Source organism: Sebastes fasciatus, chromosome 21 (genome assembly GCF_043250625.1).
Source record: "Sebastes fasciatus isolate fSebFas1 chromosome 21, fSebFas1.pri, whole genome shotgun sequence".
Classification (NCBI taxonomy): Eukaryota; Metazoa; Chordata; class Actinopteri; order Perciformes; family Sebastidae; genus Sebastes; species Sebastes fasciatus.
This window is the reverse complement of record NC_133815.1, coordinates 7,441,658-7,462,180: the sequence shown is the minus strand read 5'-3', so window position 1 is coordinate 7,462,180 and position 20,523 is coordinate 7,441,658. Positions and strand designations below refer to the sequence as shown.

Genomic DNA, 20,523 nt, shown 5'->3' with positions numbered 1-20,523 from the left:
ATGTAGCAGGAGACAGGGTTGGTTTTCTGACACTTCAAAGAGGATAAATCGACAAAAGTTTAGGTTTGAGCCTTAAAGAAATGAGTCATGTCCCAGTCAAGTAACCTCATCTTCAGTTTTTAATAGATTTGATTCCAATCAGAGCCTTTAAAAGGGACCATCCATGTTACAACCCACAGACTCATATGTTTAGTACAGTGTGGGTTAAGTTTGGCCTCTTCAAAATCCCTCCAGAGATGCCAACACACTTCTCAGATATCCATCCACATGGCAGATTCGATTGCTGGCTGGCTGGCTGGCTGGCTGGCAGAGCTCCGGGCAGCGTGTTGGAGTCAGTTCAGCAGGTCAGATTATAAAGTTTGTGTGTGTGGATTTAGGGGGAAACTCATCCTACACGTTATCCAGCTCTGCTTTTCTGTATCTGTTATCTGAAAGGCTCAGATTCTCCAGACAGACGCTTGTAACAGAAGTCTGTCTGCTGAAGGTCTGGTCTGTTTGGGTGTTATTGTTCAGCTTAGGTAGGAAGTAGACGGCTCTGTTAAAGCTGCACAAGGTGACAACATTGGAGCAGGAGGCCGCGACCATATGTTGTCTTATCCTCTCCCGTTCGGAGACCCATCTCAGTCCCGTTGACCCCCAAAACATCCCCTCCCCCCCTCGCCGGCCAAACTCCCGGTCAGAGTGACAGCGCCGCCTGCTCGGGCCTCTTATCACAGGATCTCTGCTTGGTCACTGTTTCAAAGGGCACATAACACGTCAGTCTGAGCCTCTCGTATGCTGTCAGAGTCTGTTTTGAGTTATTAAATCTGCCCGTGAATACATTCAGTATCCAGTTTGATATCTAGTTATATCTTATTGTGCCCTCCCTGCTGTTTTATTACCTTCTTCTTTTGTTTGTTTCCTTCTTCACGTGTGTTTGTGGACAGTCTAAAGATCAAATCTCATCACACACGCGGTAAATCCACATTAAAACAGTGAAATGTCGGAGAAACGTGAGGTTATGAAACTCCTGATTTGTATCCTTCAGCTGTCCTCTCTCTCTCTCTTTCTCTCTCTCTTTTCAACATTTAGTCGTTCTGTTACAAAATGTAGCTGGCGGTTTGAAAGAGGACATTGTTTTTTGCAAGGTGATGGTTAAACATTGGGGTCTGTTAAGTCACGGCTCTGCCAAACAAGGTTTAGATGTGTGTGTTTTTAATAACAGAGAGGTAGAAGAAGAAGAAAAATAGACTGGCAGCATCTTTCATGGTTTAAAATGTCTAATGTGACAAATTGTCTGTCCTTTGTAGAATATTTATAGTTTGATATTTTCTGAGAAACTGTCAATGATTGTCATATCTTTGGATCAATTCGTGATTAGAATGAATTTCAGACAGTGACTTGAGCACTGTATTTAGAGGTACTTGTACTAAAGTTCCTCCATTTTATGTGACTTTATACTCCTCCGTAGTTCACTACGTTTATCTGAAAGATATAGTTACTTTTCAGATTAAGATTTCACATACAAACCCTGAGATAATCTAATGAAATATGATGCATTGTTATAGATCAAACCATAGAACAGTCAGGGCCGGATTCACTTGCTAGGCGACCCCAGGGCAAAAGTAAACCATGGGCCCCTAATCAGACCCCCCACCCAAACACTCCCTATTTAGCTTGGTTATAATTTCATTAAATGCAAAATTATGTAAAAATATGCAGCATGTATGCATAATATCAACTAACATGTAAAATGTCTACATCATGAAAATAGAAAAAAATTCAAATTGTATCGTGAATTGTCCCAAAGCTCTTTAAAAAAATCTACATTATTTTGTCCATATCACCCATCCATAGTTTCACCTGAAATATTAAAGGTGCTCAAGACAATATTCAGAAATTTATACTGCGGGGTCTGAAAAGTGAAGCTAATGCTGAAGTGCCTTAAACTTGCATTCTTTCTAACAGCCAGCAGGGGGCGACTCCTCTGGTTGCAAAAAGAAGTCTGATCGTATAGAAGTCTATGAGAAAATGAGCCTACTTCTCACTTGATTTATTACCTCAGTAAACATTGTAAACATGAGTTTATGGTCTCAATCTCTAGTTTCAAGTCTTCTTCAATACAGCATGATGTTCATTTAGTAAATTATGGTCCCATTTAGAGTCAAATAGACCATAAAGCAGGGGATGCTTTAGGGTGTGGCTACCTTGTGAATGACAGGTCGCTACCACGGCGTTGTCTGGTCTGGGAGTTGTCCGTGTTTTCGTCTTACAACTTTAACCCTTTCACAGTGTGTTTTCAGTTCATTAAAGTTAATTATAACCTTTTTGGTCGCCTAAAAATGTCTTATTCAGCGTTCGGTTGTACTTAGCTCCACCCTCTCGTGTCACTTCTGGTTGCAAGAAGCCAAGATGGCGACTTCGAGGCTTCAAAACAGCTGTCCACAAACCAATGGGTGACGTTACGGTGACTACGTCCACTTCTGATATACAGTCTGTGCTCTGAATCTCATATATAGAACCTTTAAAGGTATCAAAGTCACAGTAAAGCTTCAGTTAGAGCGTCTTTAGCTTCAGTAATGTGACGAACTTTGATGATTTTGAATGCAGGACTTTTAGTTATAATGGAATATTTTTGACTTTAAGTAACGGATCTGAATATTTCTTCCACCTCTGCTGCATTTAAAGTAATTAAATTATATTATATTAGAAGACATACAGTTCTTCACACACAGAAGGAGGTCTGTGCTCTCATTCAAAGGACTCAAAGGACTTCTTTCTATCATACAAACCCCCAATTTGGTTTCAGACAATAAACTGAGGCAGCTGCTGTTGTCATGGGAGTGACAGGCACAGGTGAGAGTTCCCCAGTTGTTCCCAGGCGTCAAGACCGGAGTGTGAGACTGTGGGCTCTGACACTGTTTGCATTGTTAAGTGTGTGTGTGTGTGTGTGTGTGTGTGTGTGTGTGTGTGTGTGTGTGTGTGTGTGTGTGTGTGTGTGTGTGTGTGTGTGTGTGTGTGTGTGTGTGTGTGTGTGTGTGTGTGTGTGTGTGTGTGTGTGTGTGTGTGTGTGTGTGTGTGTGACCGAGTATAAAGAAAACCTTCATTTAGTCTATTTTTCAGCCGTGAAATTTTTTGTTTAAAGCAGACGAGATAAAATAAGACAGAAACAAAACAATGCTGCTTATTCTCAGTGTGGTTGTTGTTGTTTCTGGCATTTTTCTGGAAACCAGTGTTAGTTATCTTTAAACAAGACAGATCGCTGCTCTAGTATCAGTTTTCAAATGTTGGCTTCAGCTAAAATGAATGTGTGTGAATGAATGAATTGACTTCACTGACACTTTGCGGGCTCAAAAGTTGCCTGAAGTACATGCTCCATATTCCACGTTGGGCTCTAACGTCGACTATCTAACACAAACAAATCCCATATTGGGTCTTTTAAAGTTTTACTACACAGTTTCTTTCATGTTTGCCGCACCAGATGGAAAAGATTCAAAACTCAGAAATCGCGTGTGTTGACGTCACAAATTTGCTTAGTGTGTGTTCATGTTTACCAACTTCTTCAAGCTGATGTTTGATTACTGAAATGTTACAAAAGGTTGGAGACTGCAGTTTCATTAGAAGCGGAGCAGACACCGGAATTTAATTTTAAATAGGAAAAGATGTGTGAGGTCTGGATCAGGAGCTGATGTGACACTCTTTGTTGCAGCTCGACTTTGTCAGATAAGATGAGTGTGTTTACAAGAAGCTTTGGGAATGCATAAAAGTTGCAATTCATCAAATGTTTCCTTTGTTGTATTTTTAGAAGCTCTAATTTCTGATTATAATTAATCAGAAAACACAGTGGAGGATGTTTTCTACATATATGTGACCCGTCTTCTCTCTTGTTTTCCCTCCCCAGCGTCCTGGCATGCCGTCTGGAGCGAGGATGCCCCACCAGGGAGCTCCCATGGGCCCCCCCGGCCCGCCGTACGGAGGCAGCCCGGCGGTGCGGCCCGGCCTGCCCGCCCCGGTGATGGAGCCCAGCCGTAAGAGGCCTGCCCCCTCCCAGCAGGTCCAGCAGCAGCAGCAACAGCAGCAGCAGCAGTCCGTCCAGAGCCGGGCCAGAAAGTGAGTCTGAATCCAGTCGACCTCCAACTCCGACCTAAACACTGCACGGCTCGCATATAGAACTCCTTATTAGTCTGCTTCTTGTGTGGAATGATTGAGGGAGGCCGTGGTTACACTTTGACCTCTACTAGTCTGGCGTAGATGTTCAAAACCAAACATGGAAATGATCATGAATCATGTGCAGGTGATGTAGTCAGAGCTGGGCATCGAACCACAATATCTTTCAGCACCAAACTAAATTAGTCCGTATCAAAAACTGTCAAATACCAAAAGCTGGTACGAACTTCTAAGTGGGTTTTACTTATTTTCTGATCACACAATTCCAGTGTTTTGCTCATTTTAGACGTTATGTCATTCAGGCAACGTTCTCATACAGCTGCTGTGTTAAGACAACTTTAAACACAAGAAGTTTGTTGAATGATTAAAAGGGTTTTGGAGAAAAGTAAATGTATATTCCTGAAAATAGGTATTGGAAAAAGTATTACTTTAATGGTCCAATAAACATAGATATCATACCAGCACCAGTATCAACACATTTCTAACAATACATGACGTATAGATTATTTTACAATATGATTAGTCATCAAGTAACGAGACTCTACGTTACTACTCTACGTGTTCACAGTGACCACGCTAACCTGCTGATGTTTAGCAGGTGTATTGTTTACCATGTTCACCATCTTAACTGTGTCTCAATTCGGATACTTCCGTTAGTACACTTCCATCTAGTACACTGTGCACACTACTGTACTATCAATAAGAAAAAAGATAATACAGATGATCATAACAAGAGCCACAGAAACAGACATACCTGTACCGAACCATTTCTAGAATCTGATCTCATAAATCCTATTGGTGAGAGGTGAAACCATGACCTTTGTGTGTCTCTGTTCAGCTTTCATTTCAACTTTTGTTTCGACTCTGTCCCACTACTCCTTGTTTCTGTTGCATCCTTTGCCGCACTCACTGCTCTGTGCATCCTCTTCTCACCATCCCGACCCTCCGCTGTGACTCCATGTCTCTCCTCTGTTGTCTAGTTTGCCCCCACGGTCTCGTCTATGTGTCCATGCTGCTGTCTGCAGGCGTTCAGGCTCTAGCACTTCTATTAGTACTATCTATTGTCTGCTATTTGACAAAGGATCTGAACATCAGTATCCCAGACACACACACACACACACACACAGAGGATGATGTCTGTTAGGAGACGAGTGTGTAGCAGGTATGGTCATTAGAAAGGAGATCAATATGCGCACTCGGTGGACCTCTGTCTCTCTCTCGGTTTCATTCTCTCGGTATCTGCAGCACGATTGATCCACTTACAATTAAGCAGGCTTGTCGAACAGGTCAGGGGAAATGTTGTCCTCCGTCGGGGCATCAACCCCCCCCAGAGCGGCCCGGCCGGCTGCGTGGAGGAGGGTCTGATCGATGGTCCAGGGTGACCCGTCCAGGTGTCTCTGTCTCTCTGTTGCTTTTTTGTGTGTCCTCTGGCAAACAAGTTGCCGCTCCGGCTCCCCGCTCGCTCTCCTCCGTCCCGCTCAGACCCCTCGACGCTGCCAGCTGAGGGCGGGCCACCTGTGTTTGCAGTGTCATTGAGACCTTATGGTCCCAGCGACACTCGCTCTGCAGAACAAACGCTGTCCTACGCAAAGCTGCTGCTAAAAATAGGATTTAACTCTAGTTCGCTTTGCATAAAGGGCTATGAATACTCAACCTTGTGTCCTAGGAATTACGTTTAGATACTACTAATTTGTTCCCCCAAATACGGAAACATTTTGTGTACTAAAGGAAAGGCCACATAACTCACAGGCAGATGGCGGGCAGAGGACTTTGAACCCAGTCCCGCGTGTGGTTACGCGACTAACGTTTTCCAATTATGTTACTAGAAAACATATTTGTTGTTGCAAATTAGTAGTGTATAAATGTAATTTCTTGGAGAAAGGGTTGGAAAACATTTGTATCACACAAAACCCAATGAGGTAAAAGTGTAGGTTTTAATATAGAGGCTCATGGTGAGTGTGTCTCAGAGCGAGGAATACTCAGGACAGAGGTTAAAGCGGTAAAAAGCATATTAAAGCAAAGACTTCTGTGTGGATTTATCTCATGTGTGCTTTAAAATGTCTAAATATATTACAGCATCATCTTGGGCATACTGTAACATTTCAGATGCACATTATCACATTCATTTCCAAAAATCCTCTTGAGCAGCCCTGAGCAGCTTTTCTAGCCGCATTTTATACAACCTAAAGTTTGTCATTGTAGTTCTTGTGATTCTTGTGTTTCTATCACGGTGTGCCGTTGTATCGTAAAGGCTGAGGGTGAAACACTTCTTTAAGCGTGATTTATACTTCTCCATCAAATCTAACGTGTACCCTACGCCGTACCCTGACGTGAAACTCCCCAAAACTGTAAATACACGTCGCAGCGACGCAGAACTCAACTACTTTGATTGGTCTGCTTGGTAGCATCGCATTTCCAGCTACTCCTCCGTGAACAAGCATGGATCTAATTGAGGAGAGGTTGACTTAAAGGTCCAGTGTGTAGGATCTGGCGGTATCTAGTACAACTATAAATCAGCCTTTTTAGTTGCATAGAATCAGTTAAAGACTGTGGGCTTTCCATCAAACTGTTCTGTGATTGTTGCATGCTTTGCTACCGGATCTGAGAGTCACCTCAAACATGGCTGCCACTGAATTCACCACCTCAGTCAGTTGATTTAGTTGTCAGTGTGTCTCTCACAGACTCTAAGTCATAATTTAGCCCATTCTTATTCCATATTACATGTCTCAGCACCAGTTTAGTTCCGGTTTTCTTTTTTAAAATTGGTTTGTGTTAGGGATTTTTTGCAAACTTTCAATTTGATCTTGTATTTCCAATGAGGACGGTGGTATTTATAAAGCTTTGATATCTTGATTTTGGCTGTTAATTTTGGTCTTTGTCCTTGAAGCAACCGAAAAACGCTCCTTGCTGCTCATGACGCTTGGTATAGGACACTTAGAGGTTGCTTAAGAACATCGCTAGCTTCATGGGATAATGAAACAGGTATCTTGTTGCTAGGCCGGCTGGTTTAAGCTTCTGGACAGAGGAAATGCTTAGAGAGGTTTGCGATTTGCTTTGGGAAATGAGCAGAAAAGGAGTGAATAGCATGCATGTTGTCTTCATCTGCACATTACTTCATCAATGCAACATTCAGAGCCGAAAACAATAGAGCTGAACTCGCACACTGCCTGTTTGCTCCTCTTCCTGTGATACACACAGTTCACAGTGTGTTCAGTGTATTGTCTGTCTGTGTGTGTGAAGCATGATTGTTTTGGTTCACAGAGAAACTTTGTTGAATGAGCGTGTCCCTCAGATGAGCAGGACGCCTCCTCTGCTGCACTTTGTGCGTGCATGGACGCGCTCACACGCCCATCCCCAGTGCCTGCCCTTGTCTGAGAGTTTGCACCTACTAACAGACCCTTGAACTTAACACACATCCAACACACACAGACACACAAACAGCCAGAACCACCAGGTGTCCCCCCCCCCCCCCTCCTCTGACATCCTACTTGAGTGTGTGTCTCGCCACAACTCTAATCGGACAACCTTCGAATCCTCACCAATCCTTAGGAAGCCAGTCGGATTCCCCGGAGCCAATGAGATGCCGGCGAGGCAGATGGACATGAGAGAGCCACAATCAGATCCCACGCTCGGATCAAAGTAGGAGTTTATTCTGCTGCATGTCCATTTTCTTACGTTTGATGGCCTATTTAGCCTTTTCACCCCCGAGCCCAGCACTCCCTGAATGAGTCTTTACGGCCGAACCATACGTCCAGGCCTAGAAGTTGACCCTCTAGTGGTGCATGCTTTGGACTGGAGCATGGCATGATGGGAACCGTTTCAAGAAATAAAGTAGAATCCAATCTCAAACCCCTTTTAGAAACAGTTGTGAAATGGAGGATTGTGTGTGATGCAGGTTTGTGTTTTCCTTTGCAATGCACCCCCGGATCTTTTCAATTCTCCCTGCAGCAGGCTTGTTTCAGTATTTGGCATGCTGATGTAACATACTGCTTCACAGACCGTTGCAGTGCTCTGTGATAGAACATTTATCTACACTGCAAAAAAAAAAAATCCCCTTCTACAAGCAAGAAAGAAATATTAAGAAACCATCAACTAGGGTTGGGCGATATGACGATATATACTACACGCACAAACATATGCAGAGATGTTTCTGTATTGTTTATACTGTGGTATCTATCCCTTTTAATAGCAATGATGGGCAATGTTATTAACCAACATGCACCTTTAGTGCACCTTTTTGATTATCCAAAAAGCAGACATTCTCGTTCGTTTTTTATCTTTCTCGTTCCTACTATTTTAAATTTAGATTTTATCACAATGCATATTGATATTGCAATATGAAATGTCCGATACCGAAGATTTTATCCATATCGCCCACCCCTAGTATCAAACAGAAAATCAGGAAAGCAAAAGATTATGAGCTAGCGTAGAAATCAGACCACATAAATCAATCTACCCTTGAAAGAAATCGTTCGACATTTTTGGGAAATGCATTTATTCACTTTGTTGCAGAGAGTAAGATGAGAAGGAACACTGTCGTGACAGAGCCAGGCTAGCTGTTTCCTCCTGTTTCCATTCTTTATGCTAAGCTAAGCTAACCAGCTGCTCGCTGTAGCTTCATATTTAGCAGGTAGTTATGAAAGTGGTATCAAACTTCTCATCTAACTCTTTCAGCAAAAAAAAAAAAATTTTAAAATTGAACAAATTCACAATAAAGGTGCTTGAAAGTAGGCTAGATTGTCTTTTAATTTAACTCAATTCAAGAGTTAATATCCTAAAACAGGACTACAGAGAAGATTACGAGATCTTTGAAATAAGACACAAATTCTTTTGCTTCTTTACACCCCACACGGCAAGATTATATTTATCTTTGATAAATCATCCTAAAATAAATTATTCTGACTTTTTATTGAATTGCTATTTTTGCAGTGTAGTGCCGTCTTTAAAGGCAGTGTCCTTCTGCAACTACAGAACACTTGCATGAATTTACAAGCGTGCTCCACATATCACAGATTGAATATTTAAAGGAGTTCTTGAACAGCGAAGGAAGCTGTAGTGTTGTTTTTGTAGTTGTTTTTGTAATCAGTGTCACCGAAGTATGAAAGTTCTGACAAAAGGCTCCAACTTGGCACAGTTTGTCTTATTGTTCTCAGTCCCCTCTCTGGTAAGTATAACATAAACAAATATTCTCACACAGCAGGAACATTCATGAATGAAAACATCTACACCCACACACACACTCTGTGAAATCCATTCCTAAAAGCTCTTGAACACACATCCTGTTACCGTCCTGAGTCCTGCTGCACCGGCCCCAGTGTGTGTGTGCAGTGAATAAGTGAATGCATGTCAGGCGAGAGGTGTGTTGATGTGACACTTTTTTGGCTGTTAGAGGCTCTCGATCTCCAGGTGGACTGCTGCATTTCAGACACCACACATAAACACACCAGCGCATATGCGCACACACACACACTCCCAGACACACACACACAGCTGGGATGCTGGGGTGCTGGATATGGCCCAGCATTTTAGCAGATGGCCTGGGTGCTACGCTATCAGTCACCATAGTAACATGCTCCCTTTTTCCTCTTTCTCTCTGTCTTTCTCTCCCTCTCTCTAGTGCTAAGAGAAGGAAAATGGCAGACAAGATTCTTCCGCAAAGGGTGAGGCTGCATCTTTTTTTACCTTTGTTGTTTTTTAATGTGTGTGTTATTGTGGTTTCTGTGTGCAAAGTGGAAAAAATCCCGGTCGGTTTTTGATGTCAGGGGATCTTGGAAGGCGCAGAGGGCCGGACGATTATGTGTTATTTCCAAATGAGGAGGGAGAGGATGAGGGGAGCGATCAGGAGGTTTTTAGGTTGTAGGGTTTCATTCTGGTATTCGGATGGTGGCTCATTGATTTAAATTGGAGTAGTCAGCGGGATATGGCGGAGACGCAACCACAAGTAGAAGCGAAGCAGAAACGCCACGTTGCCACAGGTGAGTCTGTGCCGACCGAGGTTGCGATTTTCATCCCGCGGTCTCGGTTCTTCGGCCCAGTGCCACGCCGTCACCTCACCACGTCCTGGCCAGCACATACACAAGGCTTAAAACTACGGAGGTCTGGAGACTGTGATTATCTTGGCTCGGGTCTTATCCCCTAACATAACCCAGACAGAGAGATAGCAGTAGGCATGGCCGGGGCGCCACTCCACAATAATGAGTCAGGGACAGGGAATGTCTGCCACGCTCCCTCCGTCTGCTCCGTCTGCTCGGCACCTCGGCTCCGGTGAAAGGCAGTGAGATGGAGATAGAGAAGGAATGAGAGGGAACAATGTAGGCAGCCATTTAGAAAGAAACATGAAAGAGGGAAGAAGACGGAGGGAGGAGGAGTGTGTGTGTGTGTGTGCACAGTTTGGTAAGTAAGCAGCAGCCCTTGATGTTCCGAGGACTTTCATCGGTATGGTAATGTCTGAGTCCTGGCTGGTTGGCTGCACACTCTGCATCTCATTTTTATCCCCCAGTGTCCCCAGGATGGTGTGGACCACTGTATTAATGGTGGGCAGGGCAGCAGCAGATACTGAACACAGTATACTCCATATACTGTAATCATTTAGTCATCTGATGAAGATTTTATTGGATGACAAGATATTAAATATTGTGTCACAGGTGTATGTCAGTATTTTTGGGTTTTAGATTGCTGATCCTGGAGAGATCAGAGGAGAGAGAGAGATGGGGAATGGCATACACCATAAGTCCCTCACTGGAGTCGAATCGGGGGCATTACAGCTCATGGTCTGAATCTTAAAACCCCGAGACCACCGCCTTGAGTTAAACCTACTGTATGAACCCTACTAACCTGGCGGTGGGTCAGTCAGCACAAATTCGTTCTGTGCAGCCAAACTGTGTTTGAACTCTCTGAACTTTATTTCAAATTCAAGTGGAGATCCCAAACGTTCTAACGGAAATAGTAAATATGTCAGGCTAAATGTTGGTGGAAATGGATACGTAATGATGCACAAGACATCAAGAAAATTGATGGAAAGGTCGGTGCAGCCATAGAAATACTGAGTCTTGGGTTTGATTATTGTACTATATATATATATATAAATGTATGTATATATATTTTCCCACTGGACAAAAAAAAACACTAACACCCACTAACATCTGGCTTTTGCCTTTAGTGGGAAAGGTTACAGTCTGCATTCATTCCTGGGACAAATGACTGCAGTACTCAATGTAATACTATGTGACGCACGTTGAAGTGAATATTTTATAAGTAAAATCAACAGGGAATTGGACAATTATTAGAATTTATCAACGTGCAAAGCACACAATTAATATGCTCTCCTCAAAGCCGCCTGACTCCAGTCAGACAACCGTAATTTTACCAAAACACACATCGTTCAAACTCGACAGAAACAAGATAAAACAACAGTCACCAACTCTGGTTTGGTCTAAATAAACCTTTAATTCACAGAGTTAGAGGGAAAAGAAACAGCTGTTATATGCGCTCCTCAAAGCCACCAGACTCCAATTTACAGAAACAGTAATTTGACCTCGCTGATCATCGTAAAACACACAAAAAAGAAAACTCATCAAAACCATCTTGGTTAGTCTTACCACCGTTCCAACAATCACCAGCTTCATGTTCACTGTACAGACATGAGAGTGGTATCGATCTTCTCATCTAACTCTTGGCAAGAAAGTGAATATCACGAAGCGTTGAACTATTGAACTTAAAACGAAACAATGTTATGGGGCTAAATGTCCTTGAAATAAGACATTGGACCCCCTGCAGCACTAAGCCAGGGCAGACAGCTAATCTGCTTAAGCCTTTCAGTGATATTCAGATAGTATATGTGAAGAAAGTCCTTTATCTAATGTGTGTGATGTAAAGATTTTAATGTCAGATTGTCTCCCCTCTGAGCAGATCCGTGAGCTGGTCCCTGAGTCTCAGGCCTACATGGATCTGCTGGCGTTTGAGCGCAAACTGGACCAGACCATCATGCGCAAACGTGTGGACATCCAGGAAGCACTGAAGAGACCGATGAAGGTAAGGAAGAAAAATCAAGAGCCGGCGACCTCAAGGTGTCAGTCTAAAACACCATTCCTGAAAAGAAATAAAACTGTTATTTATATTTGCAGCTAAACATGTACTGAAAGGTCTTAAATAACTTTTTTTTAGTTTTGTCTCATCTTAAAACACAGAAAGACTCATCTGATTTCTTGACTCTTGTTATATTAGAGCACTATTTTAATCAGTTCAGATGGGGCACCTGCATGATGACATATAATTTGATATTTTGTGAGATGTCCGTTTGATTTCCGGTGTTTTTATGTGCCCTTGTGTCAGCAGCAGAAGCGTAAGCTGAGGCTTTACATATCTAACACCTTCAACCCTGCAAGACCCGACGCTGATGACTCAGACGGCAGCATTGCATCGTGGGAACTGCGAGTAGAGGGGAAGTTGCTGGATGATGTGAGTTTCGTCCATCTGAAATATACAGTGCGCATTTTAGGGTTTCGACTGTTTCCATAGTAATCGTCCTTCTAATCAGTATTTGAATGCTTTGTTTTGGGGTTTTTTAATATAAAAGTATGTAATAATAACGTATAAATCCCAAAGTAGCCCATGAAATAAGGAATAATCCCTCATTATTCATATTCAACATGAATTATTATTAGTTATTCTCAGCCGGATATTGCCGTTTGTTGTGTGTAAAGGTGCATGTGTGTACATTCGTGCGGTACTGTCCTGAAGCTACTGAATGCTACTGATCTGCTGCAGGGTGTAGTATTATGTCATCAAATAGCTGCTTGTCCTCTAAAAAAAGAACTGAGATCATAATCTTCCCATTTAGTGTGAGAATGTGCTGCTCTGGGTCGTTTTTGGCCGGCAGTCACACGCGCGATAATGACGTGCTCAAACAACTTCTGACAGAGAAGTATGACGAGATGTTTTGAGAGTGTTTAAAGAGACTGTGAATGCAGCTTGAAAAGCAGAAAGGATCACACATTTGTTTTTGGACCGTAAGCTTCACTTCAATGAGCTCTGATGTTCTTAGCAGTCCGGGGCAAGGCCGTCGTCTCACAGCGGTAGGAAGCATTTAGGTTTCACAAACCACAAATATTTCTGGTCGAGCTCAGAGGAAGTGGACCCTGAGAATGCGTAGTGTGTCTCACTTTGCTTCTGATCTCACTCGGCCTCTTGTGGGTTTGTCGCGTTGCTATAAGCAATGCTTTTGTTTGCTTTTGGATTTTGTGTGTCTGATTTAGACATTAATTAACCACCTCTCTCTCTCTTTCTGTGTCACAGCCGGGGAAGCAGAAGAAGAAGTTCTCTTCGTTTTTTAAGAGCCTGGTGATTGAGCTGGACAAAGACCTCTACGGTCCTGACAACCACCTGGTTGAGGTCAGTTCAAACTATCCAATCGACTTTTTACCTGCTCTTATAAAATGATTGCAAACTTTTTTAGTATCAGTGTTTTTAAAATGAATGAATGTCAGCTTGTCCTCAGTGGCGGTAGCACTACATGCTCTCATTCGCCTCGCTCTTTATTATTGTTCCTCAGCCGCTTTATTCCTCACTTAACTCCTTCCACATTTTTCAATGTAGAAACTTCAGTCAAACATCAAAACGTTCAGCTCAATTTGAACACGATTGTTGGGATTACTTTTATCAGTCATACCTTTCATACTTTCAGAAATATATAAATTCTGCATTCAAGTGAACGGACGTAATGTTCAGAATTTTATTCATTCTTTCAACTTTTTCATACATTTTAAACTCTTATCCACTAATTCATACTTTCAGATAGAAACTCCATTCAAACTTTAAAATGTTCCACATCTTTTATACCTTCTGGGTTTTTATTCGACTTTCAAATCCCATTAAAACTTTCTTTGAGGATTAGTGAAAATTACCGTCTCAGATTTTTACATTAGTGTGTGTGGGACGGACTGTTCATCACTGTTAAAGCCCCCCTCCTGTGTATTTAGGCTTTTTCTGTGATATTTCATATTTATTTGATTTCCTGACTAAGTTAATTAGCCACACTGTTTGCCAAATATTTTTGATAAATAATTTAATTTGGTGTTCAAAGTTAAAAGAAGGTCGTTGCTAAAATGGGAATATGACGTACGACTATAGTCGAAGCTGCAGGTCATACGTCATCCTCACTTGATTTATTACCTCAGTAAACATTGTAATACAGGAGTTTATGGTCTCAATCACTAGTTTCTGCTTGCTTCTGGTTGCAAAAAAACAAGATGGTAACGGCCTAAATGACAAACTTGAGGCTTCAAAACAGCAGTCCACAAACCAATGGGTGACGTCACGGTGACTACGTCCACATCTCATATACAGTCTATGGTTCAATATGAAGCTACAGCCTCGTCATTGTGAGGCTCCCTGTAAAACTGCATATATATATATATACATATATATATTGTATATATACAGTATATATATTGTACAGATTAAACAAACCAAATATAGCATGTTAATTAGTGAGCTTTAGAGGTGCTGATAGGCCGATTTTGTTCATATTTAATGGACAGATATGAGCGATATCACAAGTGAAGCTCATTAACAATGGCTTAGTTCCACTACACACCTGTAGTCCACCCACATACTGTAGGTGTTTTATTATGTGGCCTAATTAGATCTTCTCTTAAAGTCAAATCAAGTCAATTTTATTTATATAGCTCCGTATCACAAATCACAAAACAGATAATTTTTTGCAAGAAGGCTAATAGGCGTGTTTCCCTGAACTGTCGCTTCAATATCTGTTTTATCCCTTCAATATTCACAACCTGGACAACTAGTTTGTCACTTTGTAGGTCAGTGCTTTCATTTGAGATCACATCCATTAGTAAAAGAGCTTTTGTGTGCGGCTCAAATCAGAGACTATTGAGCCACACAGTCAGGGTCGGTGACGACTTCTTCATCGTGCAGACGAGAGACGTGTTATTTCGTGTTGTCTGGTTAAGTCTCCAGCTACAATCACCCCAACTAACCTGCTTCCTTTTCTTACATGCCCTTTGGATAAATACAAAATAGAACAGACGGAGAGAGTGGACTGCCCTCTCTCTTTATTCATAATTTGATTTTCTAATACAACAGAAAGGAAGAGGCTTCTTTTTTCAACATGGCAAGGTTGTTTTAACATGCAGGTGTGAGAGCTGCAGAAATCAAGTGCTTACTTATGGAAAAACAATCATTAGCTGCCCTTCACTTTGTATCGTCAAAAAACGTATTGACTTAAAAAAAACACTTGAAGAGTTTCAAAGTGAAAATTATGACTTCTCAAGGTTCCTCTTTTTAAGAGGGAATTTTGGCAAGGCACTCAGGTGCATCGCTCTGAATGATTTTCCATCAAAAGAATTTTTTCTCCACCTTGAGGCACAATCAGTACTTAATCTGTACTGAATCAGCCATTGGTTGGAGGAAAACATTACTCTGTATTGCGTGCCAAGTTACTGCAATCCACTATACTGAAGATGGTGCTTAAAGTGCTTTTCTTTTCAGTTTCTGAGCAGTTAAGATAAAGTGGAGTTGTAAAAAGCATTTCATCTGCGGTTGGATACAGGAGAGGTTCTGATATACATCAACACAAAGACTGAAACACAGAGTCTTGTGGAAATAGTTGTATTTGTTCCGGGTTCATATGTAGTTTTTCTGTTATTTCACTTCAAGTCTGCGTTGACAGTGTGATCCTGAGTGTGATAACATTCAGCTGCACGGCCACATGGTTAACCTTTTGCTATCTTAGTTTCTCAGCACACCGTGCATGGCTAGTTTGCAGAAATTTAACCTCTCACCAAACCACAGACGTTGCGCTCTAGGTCAAGATCATGGCTGCTAGAGACGTCTTTGTGCTTATGTTAATTGTGCCAAATATCCTCCTTCAAACAGTCTGCAGCTTCCTTAAAGCCATTGATAAGTATTTCTCTACAACATTAAATATTAAAGGTCCAGTGTGCAGGCTTTCAGGGGATTTATTGGCAGAAATGGAAAATAGTATTCATAACTATGTTTTCATTAGTGTATAATCACCTGAAACTAAGAATTTTCGTTAGCTTAGCATGAGCCCTTCATATCTACATAGGGAGCAGGTCCTCTTCACAGAGTCCACATTTTACGTGGACTACGTGGACATTATACGTTACCCGAAGGCCACCGTAGTTCTCCGACACGCTTGTGAAACTGCGGTAACGTGAGCTGCAGAGTGTAAAACCGTGGTACCGCCAGATGCCGTCTGACTTCCGTTGCTCCTAACGTAGTGTTATTGTGGTATAGGATGGCCTCTGAGCGAGGTTTCGTACTCGGCGGCTCACGTTACCGCAGTCTTGGAAAGGGAGGAGTGAGCGGAGGGGTACTCAGTTGGTTGCAATCTGCAACCACATCACTAGATGCCACTAAATCCTACACACTGTACCTTTTAAATAATAATCAAAGTTAGAGTTCAGGAAGAAATCATTAGATATTTTTATATCCAATATCCGAACACTCAACGAGGCTAATGTCAGCACGCTAACAAGCTCACAATGACAATGCTAACACACTGATGTTTAGCAGGTATAATGTTCCCCATCTTAGTTTATTACACGGCGTTGCTTAATACTCGATTCTGATTGGTCAATCACAAAGTTCTGCTGTCTGTTATTTATTTATAGCAGACCGTTGCTATGGACGCAGCTCAGATCTCAGACTCTAGCGGACCATTTTTGTGTCAAAGTTTTGATTTCTGAAGTAAGTAGCCGTGTAATAAGCGGGATAATGTACAGCTAGCGGGTCATTGTTGTAAAATAAACCCCAACAGGGCGATGCAGAGGGGTCTTGCATTGCCCTGTTGGGGTTTATTTCACAACAATGACCGGCTCGCTTTACATTATCCCTTACTTAGCGTGTTAGCATGTTAACATTTGGTAATTAGCACTAAAAACAAAGTACAACTGAGGACATGTATCAGTTTTTGCAGGCTTTTGGTCATAAAGCAATGTATTGAACAAATTAAAATTTCAACCTGATGATGGCTTGTAAACAAATAGTGCAAAGGAAAACATTTTGAATGGATAATGCAACTGATTACTTCATAGATATGAAGTAGGTGGTTATGTACAGTGTATGCCTGTATACATGTGTATATACAGCATGCAGGATTTATATTTGTATGTTAAGACGGTGTGAATTGTAACCTGTCAAAACAGATGTTCAGGGTCTTTAAAGTATGAATTAATTAACAGTTCTGATTAATATTGTGTGAAACAAACTGATGATGAAGTGTGAAACTTAAATAAGAACATTCAGTCTGAATAAACCACCTCAGTAGTTTGGGGTGTGTAGTCAACATGTGGCGGTTTGCTGTTTCAGTGGCACCGCACGCCCACAACTCAGGAGACGGACGGCTTCCAGGTGAAGCGGCCGGGAGACGTGAGCGTGCGCTGCACTCTGCTGCTGATGCTGGACTACCAGGTGAGGGCGCCACACGCTCTGTGACTTAATCCATGAAATCAGCCGCTGTAGTGACAACCTGCAGGCCTCACGTCACTGATAACCACCAGCCTACAGAAACATTACAGAGTGCATTAAAGGCTCCATTTTGAACCTGACATCCATCTCCGAGCCGGGGAAATGCGATGAGGACGTCAGATGTGATGATGTAAAAGGCTCCGAGGTGGGCGGCTGTACTAAAGTGTTGTAATGCGATTATATATCGTCTCCGCAGCCTCCCCAGTTTAAGCTGGACCCTCGCCTGGCTCGCCTGCTTGGCATTCACACTCAGACCCGCTCCTGCATCATCCAGGCCCTCTGGCAGTACGTCAAGACCAACAAGCTGCAGGACTCCCATGACAAGGAGTACATCAACTGTGACAAGTACTTCCAACAGGTACAAGATCACACTATAAATCACACTGTTGTTGCATAAATATTAATGTCTGTGTTGCCGAAAATATGATTATGAATGTGATATATTTTCTCCCTCCCTCCTCTACAGATCTTTGACTGCCCTCGGCTGAAGTTCTCTGAGATCCCTCAGCGCCTCACCAACCTCCTGTTACCCCCCGACCCCATCGTCATCAACCATGTCATCAGGTACATTCCTCTTTTACTGCATATAAACCATAGATATAGAATTAATATGTAATTAATACCTATTTTATTTCTATGATACAAACCTTATTAAACCATGAAACGCCTCATTGAGATCAAAATATTTTTTTCGAGAGCGTCCCGAGGACTAGGAAGCGAGTTCATCATACCCAGAGTATCTTCTCGTTATCTGGCTTCACTTAACCTAACAAACGAGATCTCGGTAAGCGGTCCTAAGACGGTGGTTATCAACTCGGTAAATCAACCCAGGGCTGCTCAGTCTGGTTGTGAGCGCGTTCACATGAACGGGGAGGTGTTTGCAGCATATGACCAATCACAGACATGAACAAGTCCACAGACTTGCAGACAGACAGGCAGAGCGGCACATTTAACAAAGAAAGAAACTATATTAGACAAATACGAAGAAATTAAATTCAGAATCCAGGCTAAAAGTAACACAGTTGAAGCTGCGAAATGCAGGAAGAACAGCTGGCAAAAGAAAAAACTCCCGATGTGTGAATGCGTAAATTAACAGACTCAAAAGTGATATATTGTTGTTTAGATATAAATAGCTTTACTATGTGTTAAGGATGAAAGGATTACACCTCATTATATCTATTAATTATGATATGGCATGTATGACTATTTCAACCTTCTTTCAGCTGTGTCCCCCCTCTCAGGTGGTGTGAAACTGATTCAAGAGCAAGTAAAAAAATAAATATAAAAACATAATTCAAAGCGGTAAACACCCACAGCATAAATCCAGCTGTCATTACTGCATTTGTCAGTTTAAACTGTGTTGATTTTAGCCTGGATTATGACTTAAACTTCTTCTGATGTGTGTAATATTATCATACAATCACCGCACAGAGCTCTGATTGGTCAGTACGCGGTGCTTTTATACGAGTTGATCTCTTATCTGGAACATAACCTGCTCCAGAGCAAGTGATTAATTGAGAAAATAATTGTTAGTTGCAGCCCGAATAAATTTTTTTGTGTATGTTTTGCACATTTGTAGAAAAAAGTAACAATTTAAAAATATATTTAATTAAAATAGCTATAAACATTTTCTTTGTTTTCTTAGTGTGGCCTCATGAGTTAGAAAATGTGTCTTCAAGCTTATTCTAAATAGTTTTTTTGTATTTTCAATTAACTTTATTTGTGAACATAAAAATAGAATAATTTCAAATAATAGATATAATATAATAAAATTAATAAACCACTCTTGCACCACAAGTGTTGGCCATTAGACAGTAGAAACTGCCTCTTCAATTCATGTTTTTTGTAGGTTTGTAATAAAAACGTGCTGTTATTATTCACTATATAAGAGAAAAGACACATCTTATAAGTGAACATGGATTCAGTAATCTTTCCAGGCACTGCGACATGCTTTTAAGGATTTGTTGAAAGATCTCTCTAACGATTTTCTTCTGCATCTGTTTGCTCTCTGTCAGCGTGGATCCCAACGACCAGAAGAAGACGGCCTGCTACGACATCGACGTGGAGGTGGAAGACCCCCTGAAGGGCCAGATGAGCAGCTTCCTCCTCTCCACCGCCAACCAGCAGGAGATCGCCTCGCTCGACAACAAGGTGAGATCACCGCCGGCATCACAGCATACAAACTGTGGATTGATTCACCTTTGATGCTGTAAATCTCACCAAGGTGATAACTAAGCTGCCTCGGGGGAACAACCAATTTTATTGCACATATATTTTTAGCAGGAGCTTTTTTTTTTATGGTAGTTTGCTTGCAATGGATTTCACACCCTTCTGTTATAGGAACTATTAATGTTTGACCAAGATTTATGTTTAACAGACACATTTTAACTTTTAAACATTTGTTGATGTGTGTGACCAGGAAGGAACAAGAACAAAAAAAATCATACCCAGCAGCAAGTATAGCTGCTTTTATTTATTTATAAAACCTCTGAATTTCTCAGATTAAAGCGGTAAATTTGTAAAAAAAACAAACTAAATTCAGTAAGAAGAAGAAGAAAACAATTCTTTAAAGTCTAGAGGCTTATGATAATGTGGTGATTCTGGGCCAAAATCACGAGTATTTCCTTCTTGCTAAATCCGATTGCAAAGAATAATTTGATTAGGTCATCCACTGCCGGCATAATACACGGCAAGCGGCGGCATCTGTGGTGTGATGAGTTGATCCAACTTTGCAAAGTGAAGCAATGTGTTTCCTTGACAAAACAACACTATTATTCCGGGTTTTTTTGTCTTGAAAATTTTTTATGTTTTTCTTGTAAATTTACAACTTTAATCTCAGACAATATTTTAGTTTTTTTCTCGTAG

At 41.5% G+C, this 20,523-nt stretch overlaps 1 protein-coding gene and 1 long non-coding RNA gene across 9 annotated transcripts in view; one reads left to right on the top strand and one right to left on the bottom strand.

Annotated features, from left to right (window-relative positions):
- smarcd3b (SWI/SNF related BAF chromatin remodeling complex subunit D3b) overlaps positions 1 to 20,523 on the top strand; it is a 43,738-nt gene that overhangs the window by 19,570 nt on the left and 3,645 nt on the right. For 2 of the 8 annotated variants that reach the window (XM_074621672.1, XM_074621668.1), the window contains exons 2-11: positions 3,881 to 4,089; positions 7,696 to 7,785; positions 9,764 to 9,806; positions 12,055 to 12,177; positions 12,478 to 12,603; positions 13,441 to 13,536; positions 17,473 to 17,601; positions 17,855 to 18,016; positions 18,125 to 18,222; positions 19,674 to 19,809. In XM_074621672.1, coding sequence (XP_074477773.1) covers positions 3,881 to 4,089; positions 7,696 to 7,785; positions 9,764 to 9,806; positions 12,055 to 12,177; positions 12,478 to 12,603; positions 13,441 to 13,536; positions 17,473 to 17,601; positions 17,855 to 18,016; positions 18,125 to 18,222; positions 19,674 to 19,809 — 1,212 coding nt within the window. The remainder of the gene's footprint in view (positions 1 to 3,880; positions 4,090 to 7,695; positions 7,786 to 9,763; positions 9,807 to 12,054; positions 12,178 to 12,477; positions 12,604 to 13,440; positions 13,537 to 17,472; positions 17,602 to 17,854; positions 18,017 to 18,124; positions 18,223 to 19,673; positions 19,810 to 20,523) is intronic. The other 6 variants (XM_074621669.1, XM_074621671.1, XM_074621670.1 and 3 more) reach the window with 6 other exon arrangements.
- On the bottom strand, positions 4,557 to 5,889 carry LOC141759533 (uncharacterized). The gene is made up of 2 exons (XR_012592134.1): positions 5,410 to 5,889; positions 4,557 to 5,230 (listed from the first exon to the last, which is right to left on the bottom strand). It is a non-coding gene; the product is annotated as an uncharacterized LOC141759533 (long non-coding RNA).